The sequence below is a fragment of the Lolium perenne genome, chromosome 1, assembly GCF_019359855.2.
Source record: "Lolium perenne isolate Kyuss_39 chromosome 1, Kyuss_2.0, whole genome shotgun sequence".
NCBI lineage: Eukaryota > Viridiplantae > Streptophyta > Magnoliopsida > Poales > Poaceae > Lolium > Lolium perenne.
Window position 1 is genome coordinate 240991403 of NC_067244.2, and position 17630 is coordinate 241009032.

Below are 17630 nucleotides of genomic sequence, written 5' to 3' on the forward strand. Positions count from 1 at the left end.
AAACAGGTGGTGGATATAGAGACCAAAATTTGGGAACAAAAATGCTGCTCCAAAAATTTTGTCCGCCATGTAACAGGTCATGGATAATGCCAGATATTTGAGAAACACAAATGATGTTCGTGTGTACATCTTACATGTCAATAAGAAAGGGTAATCTGGGATTAAGATAGACTATTGTTCATCTGCATGCATCCAGGAGAAAAAATGCAACGACTCCCAAACAGAAAGCACAATCACAAAAAGAGAGATGGCAACTTCGCTTTTCATTCAAGGGGAAGAACATTCAGAGGTACACCTTGAACAAAATTACATTGGGGCTACAGCGGCGACCTACACTAGAAGCATCAAGTCTGCGAAATGGCACTACACATTGCATACCAGCCTACACAACGAACATCAGAGCTGCTATGGCAGTGGCAGCAAGTGTAATCACGATTGAGCCTGGAGCTAATAACCAGCACATGGCAACAAACACCATCATACCCATGCGGAGCTTCCTGAAGTTTGATGCAGACGAGCTAAGTAATTTGATCTGGTACTGCAGACCCAAAATCTGGGACTGCAACTCACTAGTCTCTAGCTGTCGGGCTAGAACTTGATCCCTCATCTCTGTCTCCCTTCTGCTGATAGCCTGGTGAAGCTCTTCCTGAACGGCCGCCAGCTCCCGTCCGTGTTCTGCCTGAAGAAATCTTGTTCTGAACTTGACCATCTTCTCGACGAAATCGGCCACGAGATCAACCCATATCCATGTCTTGCATGAGTATGGTTCCTGTGACAGTGACGGAAGTAAATGGGAAAGGGGTGGGGAGGGAATCTACCAATAGAAAAGGAAGCACAGAGAAGCAGATCGAAAAAGAACCAAACTCGAACATAGGGAAAAATGCTTACATGGGTTTCTATTTTTCGGCAGACGTAGTAGTCTCGATTTGGATTCCTCACGCTAAGGGAAGTTTTCTGGCTAAGTGGGACTTTGCAAGCGCATAGCATCCGGGGCTTCACCATGTGCTCGGATGTTTCTTCGTTGAGGCTGCATGCGCGGTTTTGACTCCATGCGCGGCCAGCGTCACCGCCGGATCCGCCGCCGCTGGAGCCTTCGAAGCCGGGACCGCCGCCGCCAGATCCGCGTCCTCCACTGCATCCGCATCCGCCGAAGCCTGCGACGCCGGCGCATCCGCATCCGCCACGTCCTCCAACGCCGGCGAATCCGCATCCGCCTCCGGCGCTTCCGCCCCCGCCGCCGGCGCATCCGCCGCCACAACCGCCACCAGTGCTGCATCGGTGGCCAGACGCGTCGCTGCTGCGCAGAGAAGAGTGCGACATGGTGCAGCAATGGAGGGCGCGCGCGAGGAAGGAGTCGAGGGACGGTGCCCGTCGCGCGCGAGGAAGGAATGGAGGTGGCGGCGTGAGGAAAGTGTGGACTGTGGAGGGATGGTGACCTGGTGTGCCTGTCGGTGAGAGAAGAAATAGAATCCGCGAATCCTGGTGTCGGGATGCTTTCAGCACGACCCACCGCTGTGCAAAACTATTGGAAAAATGGCTTAAAGGATTTGTCTTCCAACCCCACTTTTTCGAATCTCAAAGCATCCGACGGTTGTGGAAGCACCCACACCCATGCTTGTAAGCACAAATGTATTTCCCATACCACAATGCCATACTTACTTATGAATAAAACAATGCAAGCAAACATCCATGACATGCTACTCATATTAATAGATTGGAGCTAAACATGAGAGATCATAAACTACTAAACTTTCTCAAATAACATATACCTCACATGAACCAACTAAGCATGCTCACATGGATGAGTATATGTACAAAAATGAAAACAAATAGAGTTCATACCAGCCTCTCACCACAATCAGATTGTCGTAGATCGTCATTATTGCCTTTTCACTTGTGCAGCTTGGATAATATGAAATGAAAACCACGCTCCAGCCACCAAAGACCATTGAACTCATAAAGAACTTTACAAAACAAAGAAGAACAGCAAATATTTTTGGTGTTTTCGAATTAGAAACAAGAACAAAAGGAAACAAGCAAACAAAGCAAAATCTTTTTGGGTTTTCTTATAGCAAACTAGCAAAAGCAAATAAAGTGAAACAAATGCAAGAAACCAAAGCAAACAAATGGTGAAGAGAAACAACAGAAATATTTTTGGTCTTTTTGTGTTTTGGGAAGGAAACAAAACAAAAACAAGAAATAGCAAACTAAAAGAAACACAGAAAAACGAGATGGCAGAAATCTGCCAAAACCTGACAGCAGTACAGAAATCGATTTTTACAAAAATCTTACGTTGCTCAGCTCGAAAAGTGTTCAACTAATGAAAGTTAGATAACAACCTGGGGAACCTGCACAAAAATTGGCAGCTCAAAATGACGCTCTGCCTATTTTTGAGAATTTTTACGGTAACATTCCAGATTCTGTTTTCAGGCAGCACTTCCCCAAATATCATCTTCCTCTCATTAGAAAACCACTCAAACGAATAAAACAAGTATGTACAAGTATCCAGCAACCATAATATGCAAAGAATGAGTGATGCTGGTATACCTCCCCCCAAGCTTAGGCTTTTGGCCTAAGTGGAGTTCAACCCCAATGAGGGTCGTTGTTCCTCGCCGGTGGGTAGTCCATGGAGTAGTCATAGTAAAGTTCCTGTGCAGAAGAAAAGCGTGGAGGCTCCGCATATCCACCATGTTGATGCGAGGAACTTGCTGCATCGGATGATGAGTCGAGGTGCTCCTCGACCTCAGTGTCGTCTCTTGCATGTTGACCTCCTCTCTCTATGTGTGCATCCAGTGCACCTTCTGTGACCGACCAATCTCCCCTGGAATCAAGGTTAGACAAAACAGGCGCATGCAATCTTACTAGTTTCTCAGTTTTCTTAGTTATTCTCCAGACTTTCTTATAAAATGTCATCTTGTAAAACAGATTACCCAAGTTGGAGGAATCTGAAACAAATTCATGTTTAATCATAGAGGCTATGTCAAGTTTTTCTATGGGGAATGGAATATCAAAATGATGAGGTTCTACATTATGAAAAGCTAGTAAACGAGAGGCGATGAGACCTCCACAAATTCCACCTTTCTCACGGTTAGTAGCAAGTCTATAAGCTATCAAAGCCCCCAAATTATAAGTCTTACTATTTTGCAGTGCTGCAGCTAGAAAAGCCAAATCTGGGATAGAAAGTTTACCACCAATCTTTTTAGCAAGGACGCATTTGGTAATAAAATAGGCAAAGTAGCGGATAGCCGGGAGCTGAATACTAGTGATTTTACCATTATCCCCTGAGAAACTCCTTCCATCGCAAATCATCTTGAAGAGGTCCAAGAGTTCTTGCGGCGATCCCCTTATCTTCTCGCATGACCCCCATTGCGGTACTCTAATTGCTGCACAAAAAGCACTAAATGGCAAGTTGACAGCTTTATTGTAAATTTTATACTGGACCGTGGGGTTAGATCGCGACCAATTGAACTTGAAGTCTTTGAACATCTTCAAGTATTCCCGCGCTTCTCATGAAATCCGCGCACGGGTAATAAGAGGGGTATACTCCCTCTTCACGATTGACTCTCATAACTTGTTGGACTTCCAATTCTTGCTAGTTCAAGTGATATCTATTCCACTCCATTTTCTGAAATTTCAACAAACAATATAAAAATTTGATTTGGTGACATATAATTGAGGGAAACTACCATAGGAACTTGCTAGAGTACTAATCATGCATCAAAACTAGTTTCTACCACTTAGAACAAGCATGCAAGCTCACTAAACATGTTACCTATAGCAGCAAAATATTCAAGATATACTCAACCAAACAAAATTCTACTTGGATGGGTGGAGGAGTCACATACCAAGGAGCAAATGTGCCAAATTTTAGCAAGAAATCTGGGCTGAGCAAAGAGATCGAGAAATCTGGAGCTCTGGAGCAAAAACGCGCGAGAGAGGAACTTGGTACGAGTTTTTTCGGGAGAGAGAAGGTGCTGGGAGAAAGAGATGACAAAGTGGGGCAAAGAGGGGCCCATACCACATGGTGGCGCGGCCACCTCCTTGGCCGCGCCGGCCTGTGGTTTGGCGCCCTCTGGTGCCCCACAGGTCATCCTCTGGTGCTCCCAGGTGCCTCGTCGAAAAATAGGACCAACGGTATAATTTTTGTGAATTTTTGAAAACTTTGAAAAACGCACATTTCTGGGTATTTAGTTTATTATTACTGGCCAGGAAATTTTTTGAAATCTCCAATTAACTAAAGAATTTTGCAAATTAAAAGTGCTACAGCAACTAGAGCAAGTGGAGGAAGAAAAAGATGTTGTTTACCCTCTCTATGCATGTAAAAGGTATTCGTTAACAAGGTTGATCAAGTCTTGTCACCAAATAAATTTACATAGCATAAGAAGAAATAAACCTCAAATCAATCATGTTACCTTGAATTGTATTGATATGGATCCAATCACAAGAGTTTGATATTCTTCCTTAGGCTCATATATAGGACAATCAATAGTTCCCACTTTGATAGTTCTCACATTAAAAATAGTATTAACTCCGCATACTTTATCAATCTTCTTGGGGAAATAAACGGTATGCTCCCTATCATCAACATTGAAAGTAACCTTTCCTTTATTGCAATCAATAACAGCCCCTGCGGTGTTAAGAAAAGGTCTCCCAAGAATAATAGACATATTATCATCTTCAATCATTTCCAACACAACAAAATCAGTTAATATCAAGCAGTTAGTAGTAACTTGAACAGGAACATTCTCACATATACCAACAGGAATAGCAGTAGATTTATCAGCCATTTGCAAAGATATATCAGTAGGTATCAACTTATCTAAGTAAAGTCTCTTATAAAGAGAAAAAGACATAACACTAACACCGGCTCCCAAGTCACATAGAGCAGTTTTAACATAATTATTCTTAATAGAACAAGGAATAGTAGGTATACCTGGGTCGCCCAACTTCTTTGGCACTTTGCCATTGAAAGAGTAATTAGCAAGCATAGTGGAAATTTCCGCATTGGGGATTTTCCTTTTGTTAGTAACAATATCTTTCATATACTTTGAATAAGGAGGCAGTTTAATGGCATCAGTCAAAGGGATTTGCAAGAATAAAGGTTTCATCCAATCGCAAAATTTATTATAGTGTTCTTCTTCCTTTGATTTTAGTTTCTTAGCAGGAAAAGGCATTTGCTTTTGCACCCAAGGTTCTCTTTCATTACCATGTTTCTCAGCAATAAAATCTTCTTTAGTGTACTTTTTATTTTTAGCATGCTTTTCAGGTTCTTCTTCAACCTCTTCTCTATCAGGAGTATCATTCTTATCATTATCTTTATCATTATCATGTTCATTACCACTTTCAGTTTCAGCATCAGAAATAGAAATACTATTAGGATCATTAACAGGTTCAGAGGATTCTACAACATTTTTATGTTTCTTCTTCTTTTTCTTCCTAGAATGAGCACTAGGTTCAATGTGTTGAGAATCTTGTTCAATTCTTTTGGGATGCCCTTCAGGATATAGAGGATCCTGGGTAGAGACACCACCTCTAGTTGTTACTTCATAAGCATGTTTCTCTTTAGAATTACTCCCTAACAAGTCATTTTGCACTTTAGTGAGTTGATCAATTTGAGTTTGAATCATATGAAAATGTTTAACAAGCATCTTAACATCATTGGAGGTTCTCTCTACAATATCATGCAATTCACTAATAGCTCGAGAATTTTCCATTAAATGATTCTCTACTCTCATATTAAAATTTTCTTGCTTAACAATATAATTATCAAACTCATCTAAGCATTGTGCAGGAGGCTTCGAATACGGAATATCCTCCCTAGTAAAGCGTTGAAGGGAGTTTACCTCAATCATGGATGAAGGGGGAATTATCTCACATATATCTTCTATGGGAGGAAGATTCTTCACATCTTCAGGTTGAATACCTTTCTCCTTGAGAGACTTCTTGGCTTCCCTCATATCTTCATCATTCAATTTAATTAAATCCCTCTTCTTCAATATTGGCGTTGGAGTTGGTTCAGGCGTAGTCCAATCATCATGATTCCGGCTTATTTTAGCCAATAATTCTTCAGCGTCATCCGGAGTTCTCTTCCTGAAAACACAACCAGCACAACTATCCAGGTATGCCCTAGACTCAATGGTTAGTCCGCTATAAAATATATCAAGTAAATCATGCTTTTCCAAATCATGATCAGGCCGAGCTCTAATAAGAGAGCAAAATCTCGCCCAAGCCTCAGGCAATTTCTCTTCATCTCCCTGGTCAAAATTATAAATTCTCTGCAAAGCAATATGTTGAGCACTAGCAGGAAAGTATTTACGGAAGAAAACATCAAGCAATTCTTTCGGACTTTTAATAGAATTAGGTGGCAAATTATTATACCAAGTTTTAGCGTCATCCTTTAATGAGAATGGAAAGATTTTAGCAACAAAGTAAGTACGCATCTTGACATCATCAGAAAACAAGCTACTTAGAGTAGATAACTCAGTCATGTGTTCAACAGCACTTTCTTTTTCAGTACCACAAAAGGGTGTTTTCTCAACAATAGCTATATGAGATAGATCAAGAGAAAAATCATAATCTTTATCCTTAATGTTTATAGGAGATGTGGCAAATTTAGGATCAGGAGACAGTTTATATCTAACAGCATGTTCTGCAAGCAACTTTTTAATTTTTCTTGCATCAGTAGTAGCATTGCATTTTTCAATAAAATTATCATTAAGCTCCACATAATCTTCATCAGGATCATCACTAAAATAATCAAGTTCAGGTGAATTAACAGGTGTAGTAGCATTAGGAGTTTCAGTATTTTCAATTTGTCTAGACCTAGCAATCGTAGCATCTAGAAAAGATCCCAATGAACCACTATCATCAAGCACAGTAGAAATATTATCAATATTATGAGAATTTTCAGATTCAGCAGAAGTACCCGCATGTGAAGCATGTGGCGGTGAAACAAGTTTATCAATCACAGATGGTGAATCAAGTGTAGCGGAGGTATTCAGAATTGTACCTTTTCTTGTAGTGGATGGTAATATGGCGACCTTAGTATCGCGAGGTTTACCCATGATGGAGAATTTGCAGCGAACAATATTAATCCAAGTGAACTTCCAAATAAAGCTATGCTCCCCGGCAACGGCGCCAGAAAATAGTCTTGATGTCTACTTCCCCCTCCTTTTCCTGTAGACAGTGTTGGGCCTCCAAGAGCAGAGGTTTGTAGAACAGCAGCAAGTTTTCCCTTAAGTGGATCACCCAAGGTTTATCGAACTCAGGGAGGAAGAGGTCAAAGATATCCCTCTCATGTAACCCTGCAACCACAAAGCAAGAAGTCTCTTGTGTCCCCAACACACCTAATAGGTGCACTAGTTCGGCGAAGAGATAGTGAAATACATGTGGTATAAATGGGTATGAGCAGTAACAACGGTGCCAGAAAATAGCTTGCTGGCGTGTAGTGATGGTGGTAGTATTGCAGCAGTAGTAACGCAGTAAAACAGTAAACAAGCAGCGATAGCAGTATTTAGGAACAAGGCCTAGGGATTACACTTTCACTAATGGACACTCTCAACATTGATCACATAACAGAATAGATAAATGCATACTCTACACTCTTGTTGGATGATGAACACATTGCGTAGGATTACACGAACCCTCAATGCCGGAGTTAACAAGCTCCACAATAATGTTCATGTTTTAGTAACCTTATAGTGTAAGATAGATCAATACAACTAAACCAAGTACTAACATAGCATGCACACTGTCACCTTCATGCATATGTAGGAGGAATAGATCACATCAATATATCATAGCAATAGTTAACTTCGCAATCTACAAGAGATCATGATCATAGCATAAACCAAGTACTAACACGGTGCACACACTGTCACCTTTACACACGTGCAGGAGGAATAGAACTACTTTAATAACTTTGCTAGAGTAGCACATAGATAAATTGTGATACAAACTCATATGAATCTCAATCATGTAAAGCAGCTCATGAGATTATTGTATTGAGGTACATGGGAGAGAGATGAACCACATAGCTACAGCGGAGCCCTCGGCCTCGGGGGTGGATTACTCCCTCCTCATCATGGAGGCAGCGATGGCGGTGAAGATGGCGGTGAAGACGGCAGCGGTGTCGATGGAGAAGCCTTCCGGGGGCACTTCCCCGCTCCGGCAGCGTGCCGGAACAGAGACTCCTGTCCCCCAGATCTTGGCCTCGCGATGGCGGCGGCTCTGGAAGGTTTCTGTGGGTTTCGTCAATCGTATCAGGGTTTTCGATCCAGGGGCATTATATAGGCGAAGAGGCGGCGCAGGAGGGCTTCTGGGGGGCCCACACTATAGGGGGGCGCCCCCCCTGGCCGCACCGGGGTGTGGTTTGGTGGCCCTGTCCCCCTTCTCTGGCGGTTCTCGTGTGTTCTGGATGCTTCCGGTGAAAATAGGAACTTGGGCGTTGATTTCGTCCGATTCCGAGAATATTTCGTTACTAGGATTTCTGAAACCAAAAACAGCAGAAAACAGGAACTGGCACTTCGGCATCTTGTTAATAGGTTAGTTCCAGAAAATGCACGAATATGACATAAAGTGTGCATAAAACATGTAGATACATCAATAATGTGGCATGGAACATAAGAAATTATCGATACGTCGGAGACGTATCACCGCACTATACTTCGCCGCCATCAACCTTCAACGTGCTTCTTGGCTCCTCCTGGTTCGATAAACCTTGGTTTCTTTCTGAGGGAAAACTTGCTACTGTCTGCATCACACCTTCCTCTTGGGGTTCCCAATGGACGTGTGTTAATTTCACGCATTGATTCTTACATGTTTACCTATTGCACTTGTTATATTACTTTGTGTTGACAATTATCCATGAGATAAATATGTTGAAGTTGAAAGCAACCGCTGAAACTTATATCTTCCTTTGTGTTGTTTCAAAGCTTTCTACTAAGAACTTATTGCTTATGAGTTAACTCTTATGCAAGTCTTATTGATGCTTGTCTTGAAAGTATTATTCATGAAAAGTCTTTGCTATATGATTCATTTGTTTACTCATTATCTTCATCATTGCTTCGAATCGCTGCATTCATCTCATGTGCTTTACAATAGTATTGATCAAGATTATGATAGCATGTCACTTCAGAAATTATCTTTGTTATCGTTTACCTACTCGAGGGCGAGTAGGAACTAAGCTTGGGGATGCTTGATACGTCCCAAACGTATCTATAATTTCTTATGTTCCATGCTACTTTTATGATGATACTCACATGTTTTATATACATTATATGTCATTATTATGCATTTTCCGGCACTAACCTATTGACGAGATGCCGAAGAGCCAGTTGCTGTTTTTGGTTTCAGAAATCCTAGTAAGGAAATATTCTCGGAATTGGACGAAATCAACGCCCAGGGTCCTATTTTCACACGAAGCTTCCAGAAGACCGAAGAGGATAAGAAGTGGGGCCACGAGGTGGCCACACAACAGGGCGGCGCGGCCCAGGTGCTGGCCGCGCGGCCCTACCGTGTGGGCCCCTCGTGACGCCCCCTGACCTGCCCTTCCGCCTACTTAAAGCCTCCGTCGCGAAACCCCCAGTACCGAGAGCCACGATACGGAAAACCTTCCAGAGACGCAGCCGCCGCCAATCCCATCTCGGGGGATTCAGGAGATCACCTCCGGCACCCTGCCAGAGAGGGGAATCATCTCCCGGAGGACTCTTCATCGCCATGATCGCCTCCGGATTGATGTGTGAGTAGTTCACCCCTGGACCATGGGTCCATAGCAGTAGCTAGATGGTCGTCTTCTCCTAATTGTGCTATCATGCTCGATCTTGTGAGCTGCCTATCATGATCAAGATCGTTTCTTTGTAATCCTACATGTTGTGTTTGTTGGGATCCGATGGATATTGAATACTATGTCAAGTTGATTATCAATCTATCATATGTGTTGTTTATGTTCTTGCATGCTCTCCGTTGCTAGTAGAGGCTCTGGCCAAGTTGATACTTGTGACTCCAAGAGGGAGTATTTATGCTCGATAGTGGGTTCATGCCTCCATTAAATCTGGGACAGTGACAGAAAGTTCTAAGGTTGTGGATGTGCTGTTGCCACTAGGGATAAAACATCGATGCTTTGTCTAAGGATATTTGTGTTGATTACATTACGCACCATACTTAATGCAATTGTCTGTTGCTTGCAACTTAATACTGGAAGGGGTTCGGATGATAACCTGAAAGTGGACTTTTTAGGCATAGATGCATGCTGGATGGCGGTCTATGTACTTTGTCGTAATGCCCTGATTAAATCTCATAGTACTCATCATGATATATGTATGTGCATTGTTATGCCTTCTTTATTTGTCAATTGCCCAACTGTAATTTGTTCACCCAACATGCTATTTATCTTATGGGAGAGACACCGCTAGTGAACTATGGACCCCGGTCTATTCTTTACATCTGAAATACAATCTACTGCAATACTTGTTCTTTACTGTTCTTCGCAAACAATCATCTTCCACACAATACGGTTAATCCTTTGTTCACAGCAAGCCGGTGAGATTGACAACCTCACTGTTACGTTGGGGAAAAGTACTTTGGTTGTGTTGTGCAGGTTCCACGTTGGCGCCAGAATCCCTGTTGTTGCGCCGCACTACACTTCGCCGCCATCAACCTTCAACGTGCTTCTTGGCTCCTCCTGGTTCGATAAACCTTGGTTTCTTTCTGAGGGAAAACTTGCTACTGTCTGCATCACACCTTCCTCTTGGGGTTCCCAACGGACGTGTGTTAATTGCACGCATCACCTGCCATGCCAGAAATTTCTGCACTAATGATGGCTGCAAAGAATAAGATCAGACAAGGTTTGCCTCAACTAAACAAGCAAGGTTTGCTGAAGATGGTCATGACCATTATTGACAAACGTTGGGAGACTCAAATGGATCATCCATTGTATGGGGCTGCTTTGTTTTTGTGAACCCTGGAAAATACTTATCTATTAAAGAGAGTGGTGATGATGAACTTGTTGGTGAGATAAGAAGTTGTTTCAGTGATGTCCTTGCAAGAACGGTACCTAATGTACCCACTCGAAACAAGATTGATGCACATGTCGTTCTCTATGAGGACAAGCGACAAGGTTTTTCTAATGTGATGGCCATCGAAAACATGGGCAAAAGAATCCCTCGTAAGTGAACTCAAGCTAATTTCAGCAAGAAGCAAGTTAATTTCTGCATGTTATTCTATGTACAAACTCCTAATGCAAGTGTGTTTTTCCTATTGTAGCTGATTGGTGGAATTCATATGGTGGTCGAGCCATTGACCTACAAAGGTTTGCAAAGAGGATTGTTAGTCTTTGTGCATCATCATCCGGTTGTGAGAGGAATTGGAGTGCATTTGAATTTGTGAGTAACTTCTTCGTCTTTATTTCAGCATGAGCAAGTAATTGCAGCAATTTATTTATTTATTCTATTGCTCTATTTGCTATTTGTAGATCCATACCAAGAAAAAGAATCGGTTACAACACCGAATCTTGAATGACAATGTTTTTGTTTCATACAACCGGAAGAACATGGATATGTTTCAAAAGAGGCGTGAGAAGATTGGTGAGAAAAGCTATGACCCTCTAATCATTGATGATTTTGATTGGGGCAATGAGTGGGTTGAACCAACAATGCCTCCACCCATGGTGCTAGAGGGTGTCTTGATGACATTTCATGGGAGCTTGTTGATGAGGCTATCGGTGCAAGTTCATCGCTGCAAGTCCGCAATCTTCCTAGAGGTGCAAGTGCCATCATGGGAAGGGGTCCCTCAAATGCCAACATCTAGTACGAAAGGAAGCGCAAAAGGGCTGCTCCAACACCATCATATTCATATGATCAAGAGGATGACCAAGAACAACGCTCAAGTGAGCCCAATGGAGAGGATGATGCTTCAGACTATGTTGAAGATGATGTGGATGTGACTGATGATGATGAAGACTCAACTAGTGCTAACCAAGATGACGAGAACCAAAATGCTACCATGGATGACTTCGATGTTGTGTCTTGGGATTGAGAGAGCCAGCCTTGCTTATGAAGATGATTTCATTGTGTTATATGGAAGTGAAACCTATTTTATATTGATGTGAACCTAATTTATTGTGTTCTATGGTTGTGTAATATGTTCTGGACCTATTTATGTTCTCGGCCTATTTATGTAATATGCATAATGCACTGCTATTTGTCTTTTTTTTGCACTTGGAGCCTCAATTACTCTCTGTTTTTGTACATATGGTGGTCTGGTAAGACAAGTTCTAACCATAAATGCTCATGTTTTATGCAGATTTCTGTTGTGGAAACAAGAAATGGGAAAAAAGATGGAAAATATGGACGCAAAGTGGCCAGCAAATCCTAGGTAAGTTCATCTGACCATCCCTACCTAGCTGATGTCTTGCTTCCAGCAAAATCATCAAAGGCGTTACATTGCAACCCGCCTTGAATGCCTAGGCGTTGATGCGCCCCCCAACGCCTTGGGACATCCGGACGCCTTTAAAAACATGATTGATTATGGCACAAACTTTCAAATCCAAACTCAAAGTGTAGGTAAACAGAAAACGACAAATCCAAAACGAAAATTGTTAAATGGCCCAAATTCATGTCCCGACCCGAATAAGCTAATACTCATATTTGATTCTGAATTTTTGTTTTTTGATTTACGTTTTGAATTTAAATTGAAATTTTGTTACAGATCCATATGAGTTATGTCTATATCACCAAAATAAATTATTTTTTCATAATAATCCTTTTACTTTCCCATACCTAGGAGTATCGGATACATTCTATACCTATGTGCTCAAATACAATCACAGGAAAATGCTGAATTTCTTTAGATATTCAATTAACCAAGGATGCATGAAATCTGTTCAGATATTGAACAAAAAAAATTGATACGGGGTGAACCCCAGCCTCTGCATCAATCTATGCATGCGGCCCTCAGACATTGAACAAATGCAGCGCAGTGAACATTTCAACCTATTTTTGTCATCAAAATTAATACTCGGTCCTTTTCGTATTCGTAAGGGCATGTGCAATGGTCTATAATACAATCTTATGTTATCATGAAAAATATTCAGTGACTTGTTCTCTTTCAGGTTTTTTTGCCCATACATTGAGGTGTCAATGTTTTAAATATGTTGGTCAAATTTAACCAAAAATTCAAAGTGCAGAGATAAAATTGGTAACATACATGTAAATGAAACTAAAAAATGTGATTCATATGGTTAATTTTTAGGTCGTTTTGCCCAGCCTTTTAGGTGAACGGAATGTTTTGGCACATTCCTCCAAAAGTTGAATTGGATTTTAACGTATACGGAAATTTTCAATAAATAATACCAAGAAAAAAGAAAAAATTATTTTACAAGAGTTTGATATTTTAGATGTCTTCTTCTCTGAATAGAATCATCTTTCTAATGAGGAAAAAGTTATGATGGGCTGTATCAAAGAGGAGTTAGATAGGTGCAATCTTTGTTTGAGGATTGAATTTTCTTTTAGAAAGATATCATAACACATCTTATTTTCATGGAGTGGCGAATCAAAGGGGAAGAAAATAAAGACGTTGGCTATATATCTTGGATGGTCCTAGTGGTCCAGTTTATCAAACTAGTGATATGCTTATCGTTGCGGCTGATTTTTTATAAAAATAATATTTTGCTAAAGAAATTAACGTAAATAATATGGAAACTTTGTGATGATTATGATATGGGCATGGAGGCCTATGTGGAGCTGATGACCCACAAGTATAGAGGATCGCAACAGTCTTCGAGGGAAGTAAAACCCAATTTATTGATTCGACACAAGGGGAGACAAAGAACACTTGGAAGCCTTAACAGCGGAGTTGTCAATTCAGCTGCACCTGGAAACAGACTTGCTCACAAGAGTTTATCAGTAGTAACAGTTTTATAGCAGTAGCAGTAGTGAAATAACAGCAGCGGAGTAACAAAGACAGCAGTAGTGATTTTAGTAAACAGCAGGATTAAAATACTGTAGGCACGGGGACGGATGACGGGCGTTGCATGGATGAGAGAAACTCATGTAACAATCATAGCAGGGCATTTGCAGATAATAATAAAACGGTGTCCAAGCACAAAGCAATCAATAGGCATGTGTTCCATATATAGTCGTGCGTGCTCGCAATGAGAAACTTGCACAACATCTTTTGTCCTACCAGCCGGTGGCAGCCGGGCCTCAAGGGAAACTACTGGATATTAAGGTACTCCTTTTAATAAAGTACCGGAGCAAAGCATTAACACTCCGTGAACACATGTGATCCTCACATCGCTACCATTCCCTCCGGTTGCCCGATTTCTGTCACTTCGGGGCCATTGGTTCCGGACAGCGACATGTGTATACAACTTGCAGGTAAGACCATAAACAATGTATATCATGATGAAACAATAACATGTTCAGATCTGAGATCATGGCACTCGGGCCCTAGTGACAAGCATTAAGCATAACAAGTTGCAACAATATCATCAAAGTACCAATTACGGACACTAGGCACTATGCCCTAACAATCTTATGCTATTACATGACCAATCTCATCCAATCCCTACCATCCCCTTCGGCCTACAGCGGGGGAATTACTCACACATGGATGGGGGAAACATGGCTGGTTGATGTAGAGGCGTCGGTGGTGATGGCGGCGATGATCTCCTCCAATTCCCCGTCCCGGCGGAGTGCCAGAACGGAGACTTCTGGCTCCCGCGACGGAGTTTCGCGATGTGGCGGCGTTCTGGAGGGTTTCTGGCTACTTCGACTTCTCCCCGTGCGTTTTTAGGTCGAGGCCAATAAGTAGTCCGAAGGAGGGCGTCGGAGGCCGGTCGAGGGGGCCACACCACATGGCCGCGCGGCCCCCCCTGGGCCGCGCCGCCCTATGGTGTGGGGCCCTCGGGCCTCCACCTGGTTTGTCCTTCTGGCTCCGTCAGTTTTCTGGGAAAATAGGGCCTTCTGCATAAATTCCGAGGATTTTCCCGAAAGTTGGATTTCTGCACAAAAACGAGACACCAGAACAGTTCTGCTGAAAACAGCGTTAGTCCGTGTTAGTTGCATCCAAAATGCACAAATTAGAGGCAAAACAATAGCAAAAGTGTTCGGGAAAGTAGATACGTTTTGGACGTATCAACTCCCCCCAAGCTTAGCTTATTGCTTGTCCTCAAGCAATTCAGTTAACAACTGAGCGATAAAAGAACTTTCACGAACACATTTGCTCATATGATGTATATATTCTCATGCTATGGCTAATACTTAAGCAGTTCATAATGAGATACATGCAAATAAGATCATCTAACAGCTATGTCAATCATGAAGAGGTACCAACAATTAATAATAAGCATCATGAATCATGTATATAGGCAGGATTGCAATGTTCATAAGAGAGCATGATAAAGTGGTATCTCGCTTGCCTGTATTTGATTGGCAAAACATAAATGCCCGGGCACCTCTGGAGTTCATAGAAAGACTAGAAGTAGTGATTGTCAAAGATAAAAGCATCAAAGTTATACCATAATCAATCATATTTTGAGACAAGCATATTATACTAAGAATGACAGTTGTGCTCTCAAGATAGTGCTCAAAGAAAAAAATGGAAACACAACATAAAAGTAAAAGATTGACCCTTCGCAGAGGGAAGCAGGGATTAACATGCGCTAGAGCTTTTCATTTTTGAAATCAGGAGTAAAACTATTTTGAGAGGTGTTTGTTGTTGTCAACGAATGGTAATGGGTACACTAACTACCTCGCCAACCGGACTTTCAAGAGCGGCTCCCATGAATTATTTGCATATTTATTTGGCACTCCTTCCAACCTTTCTTACACAAACCATGGCTAACCGAATCCTCGGGTGCCTGCCAACAATCTCATACCATGAAGGAGTGCCTTTTTATTTTACTTTTATTATGATGATGACACTCCCCCCAACCTTTGCTTACACAAGCCATGGCTAACCGAATCCTTCGGGTGCCGTCCAACAATCACAAACCATGGAGGAGTGTCTATTTAAGTTAATTAATTCGGGACTGGGAATCCCATTGCCAGCTCTTTTTGCAAAATTATTGGATAAGCGGATGTGCCACTAGTCCATATGAGAGTCCGTCAAAAGTAAATGACAAGGTTGAAAGCTAAACACCACATACTTCCTCATGAGCTATGAAACATAAACACAAATTGAGAAGCATTTTGAAGGTTTTAAATGTAGCGCATGAGAATTTACTTGGAATGGTTTGAAATGCCATGCATAGGTATTTATGGTGGACACTTTTGGAACAACTTGGTTTTCAGGTGTTTGGAAGCACGAGCAGCGTTCCCGCTCAGTACAAGTGAAGGCTAGCAATAGACTAGGGAGCGACAAATCAAGAGAGCAGTAACTGTCATAATCATGCTTGCGGCAAAATAAATTAACAGGGGCATAAAAGTGATACAAGAACTCCGAAGCAATATAGATCATCGAGACTTAATTAACTTTGGTTCAGTCATATGCATGCGTGAGCATGTGCCAAGTCGATATAAATGAATTATTCAGAGGAGGATACCACAATGCCAAACTTACTTATGAATAAAACAATGCAAGCAAACATCCATGACATGCTACTCATATTAATAAATTGGAGCTAAACATGAGAGATCATAAACTACTAGACTTTCTCAAATAACATATACCCGACATGAACCAACTAAGCATGCTCACATGGATGAGTATATGTACAAAAATGAAAACAAATAGAGTTCATACCAGCCTCTCACCACAATCCAATTGTCGTAGATCGTCATTATTGCCTTTTCACTTGTGCAGCTTGGATAATATGAAATGAAAACCACGCTCCAGCCACCGAAGACCATTGAACTCATAAAGAACTTTACAAACCAAAGAAGAACAGCAAATATTTTTGGTGTTTTCGAATTAGAAACAAGAACAAAAGGAAACAAGCAAACAAAGCAAAATCTTTTTGGGTTTTCTTGTAGCAAACTAGCAATAGCAAATAAAGCGAAACAAATGCAAGAAACCAAAGCAAACAAATGGTGAAGAGAAACAACAGAAATATTTTTGGTCTTTTTGTGTTTTGGGAAAGAAACAAAGCAAAAACAAGAAATAGCAAACTAAAAGGAACACAGAAAAGCGAGATGGCAGAAATCTGCCAAAACCTGACAGCAGTACAGAAGTCGATTTTTACAAAAATCTTACGTTGCTCAGCTCGAAAAGTGTTCAACTAATGAAAGTTAGATAACAATCTGGGGAACCTGCACAAAAATTGGCAGCTCAAAATAATGCTCTGGCTGTGCGCACGAATTTTTCTAGTAACAGTCCAGAATCTGTTTTCAGGCAGCACTTCCCCAAATATCATCTTCCTCTCATTAGAAAACCACTCAAACGAACAAAACAAATATGTACAAGTATCCAGCAACCATAATATGCAAAGAATGAGTGATGCCAGTATACCTCCCCCCAAGCTTAGGCTTTTGGCCTAAGTGGAGTTCAACCCCAACGAGGGTCGCTGTTTCTCGCTGGTGGATAATTCATGGAGTAGTCATAGTAAAGTTCCTGTGCAGAAGAAAAGCGTGGAGGCTCCACATGTCCACCATGTTGATGCGAGGAACTTGCTGCATCGGATGATGAGTCGA

At 41.6% G+C, this 17630-nt stretch overlaps 1 protein-coding gene across 1 annotated transcript in view; it reads right to left on the reverse strand.

The window, feature by feature from the left end:
• Positions 1–382: 382 nt before the first annotated feature.
• The window catches only part of LOC127339171 (uncharacterized), a 40503-nt gene continuing 23255 nt past the window's right edge, over positions 383–17630 (reverse strand). The window contains exons 2-3 of the mRNA XM_051365052.2: positions 1047–1297; positions 383–814 (exon numbers count right to left, since the gene is read on the reverse strand). Coding sequence (XP_051221012.1) covers positions 383–814; positions 1047–1297 — 683 coding nt within the window. The remainder of the gene's footprint in view (positions 815–1046; positions 1298–17630) is intronic.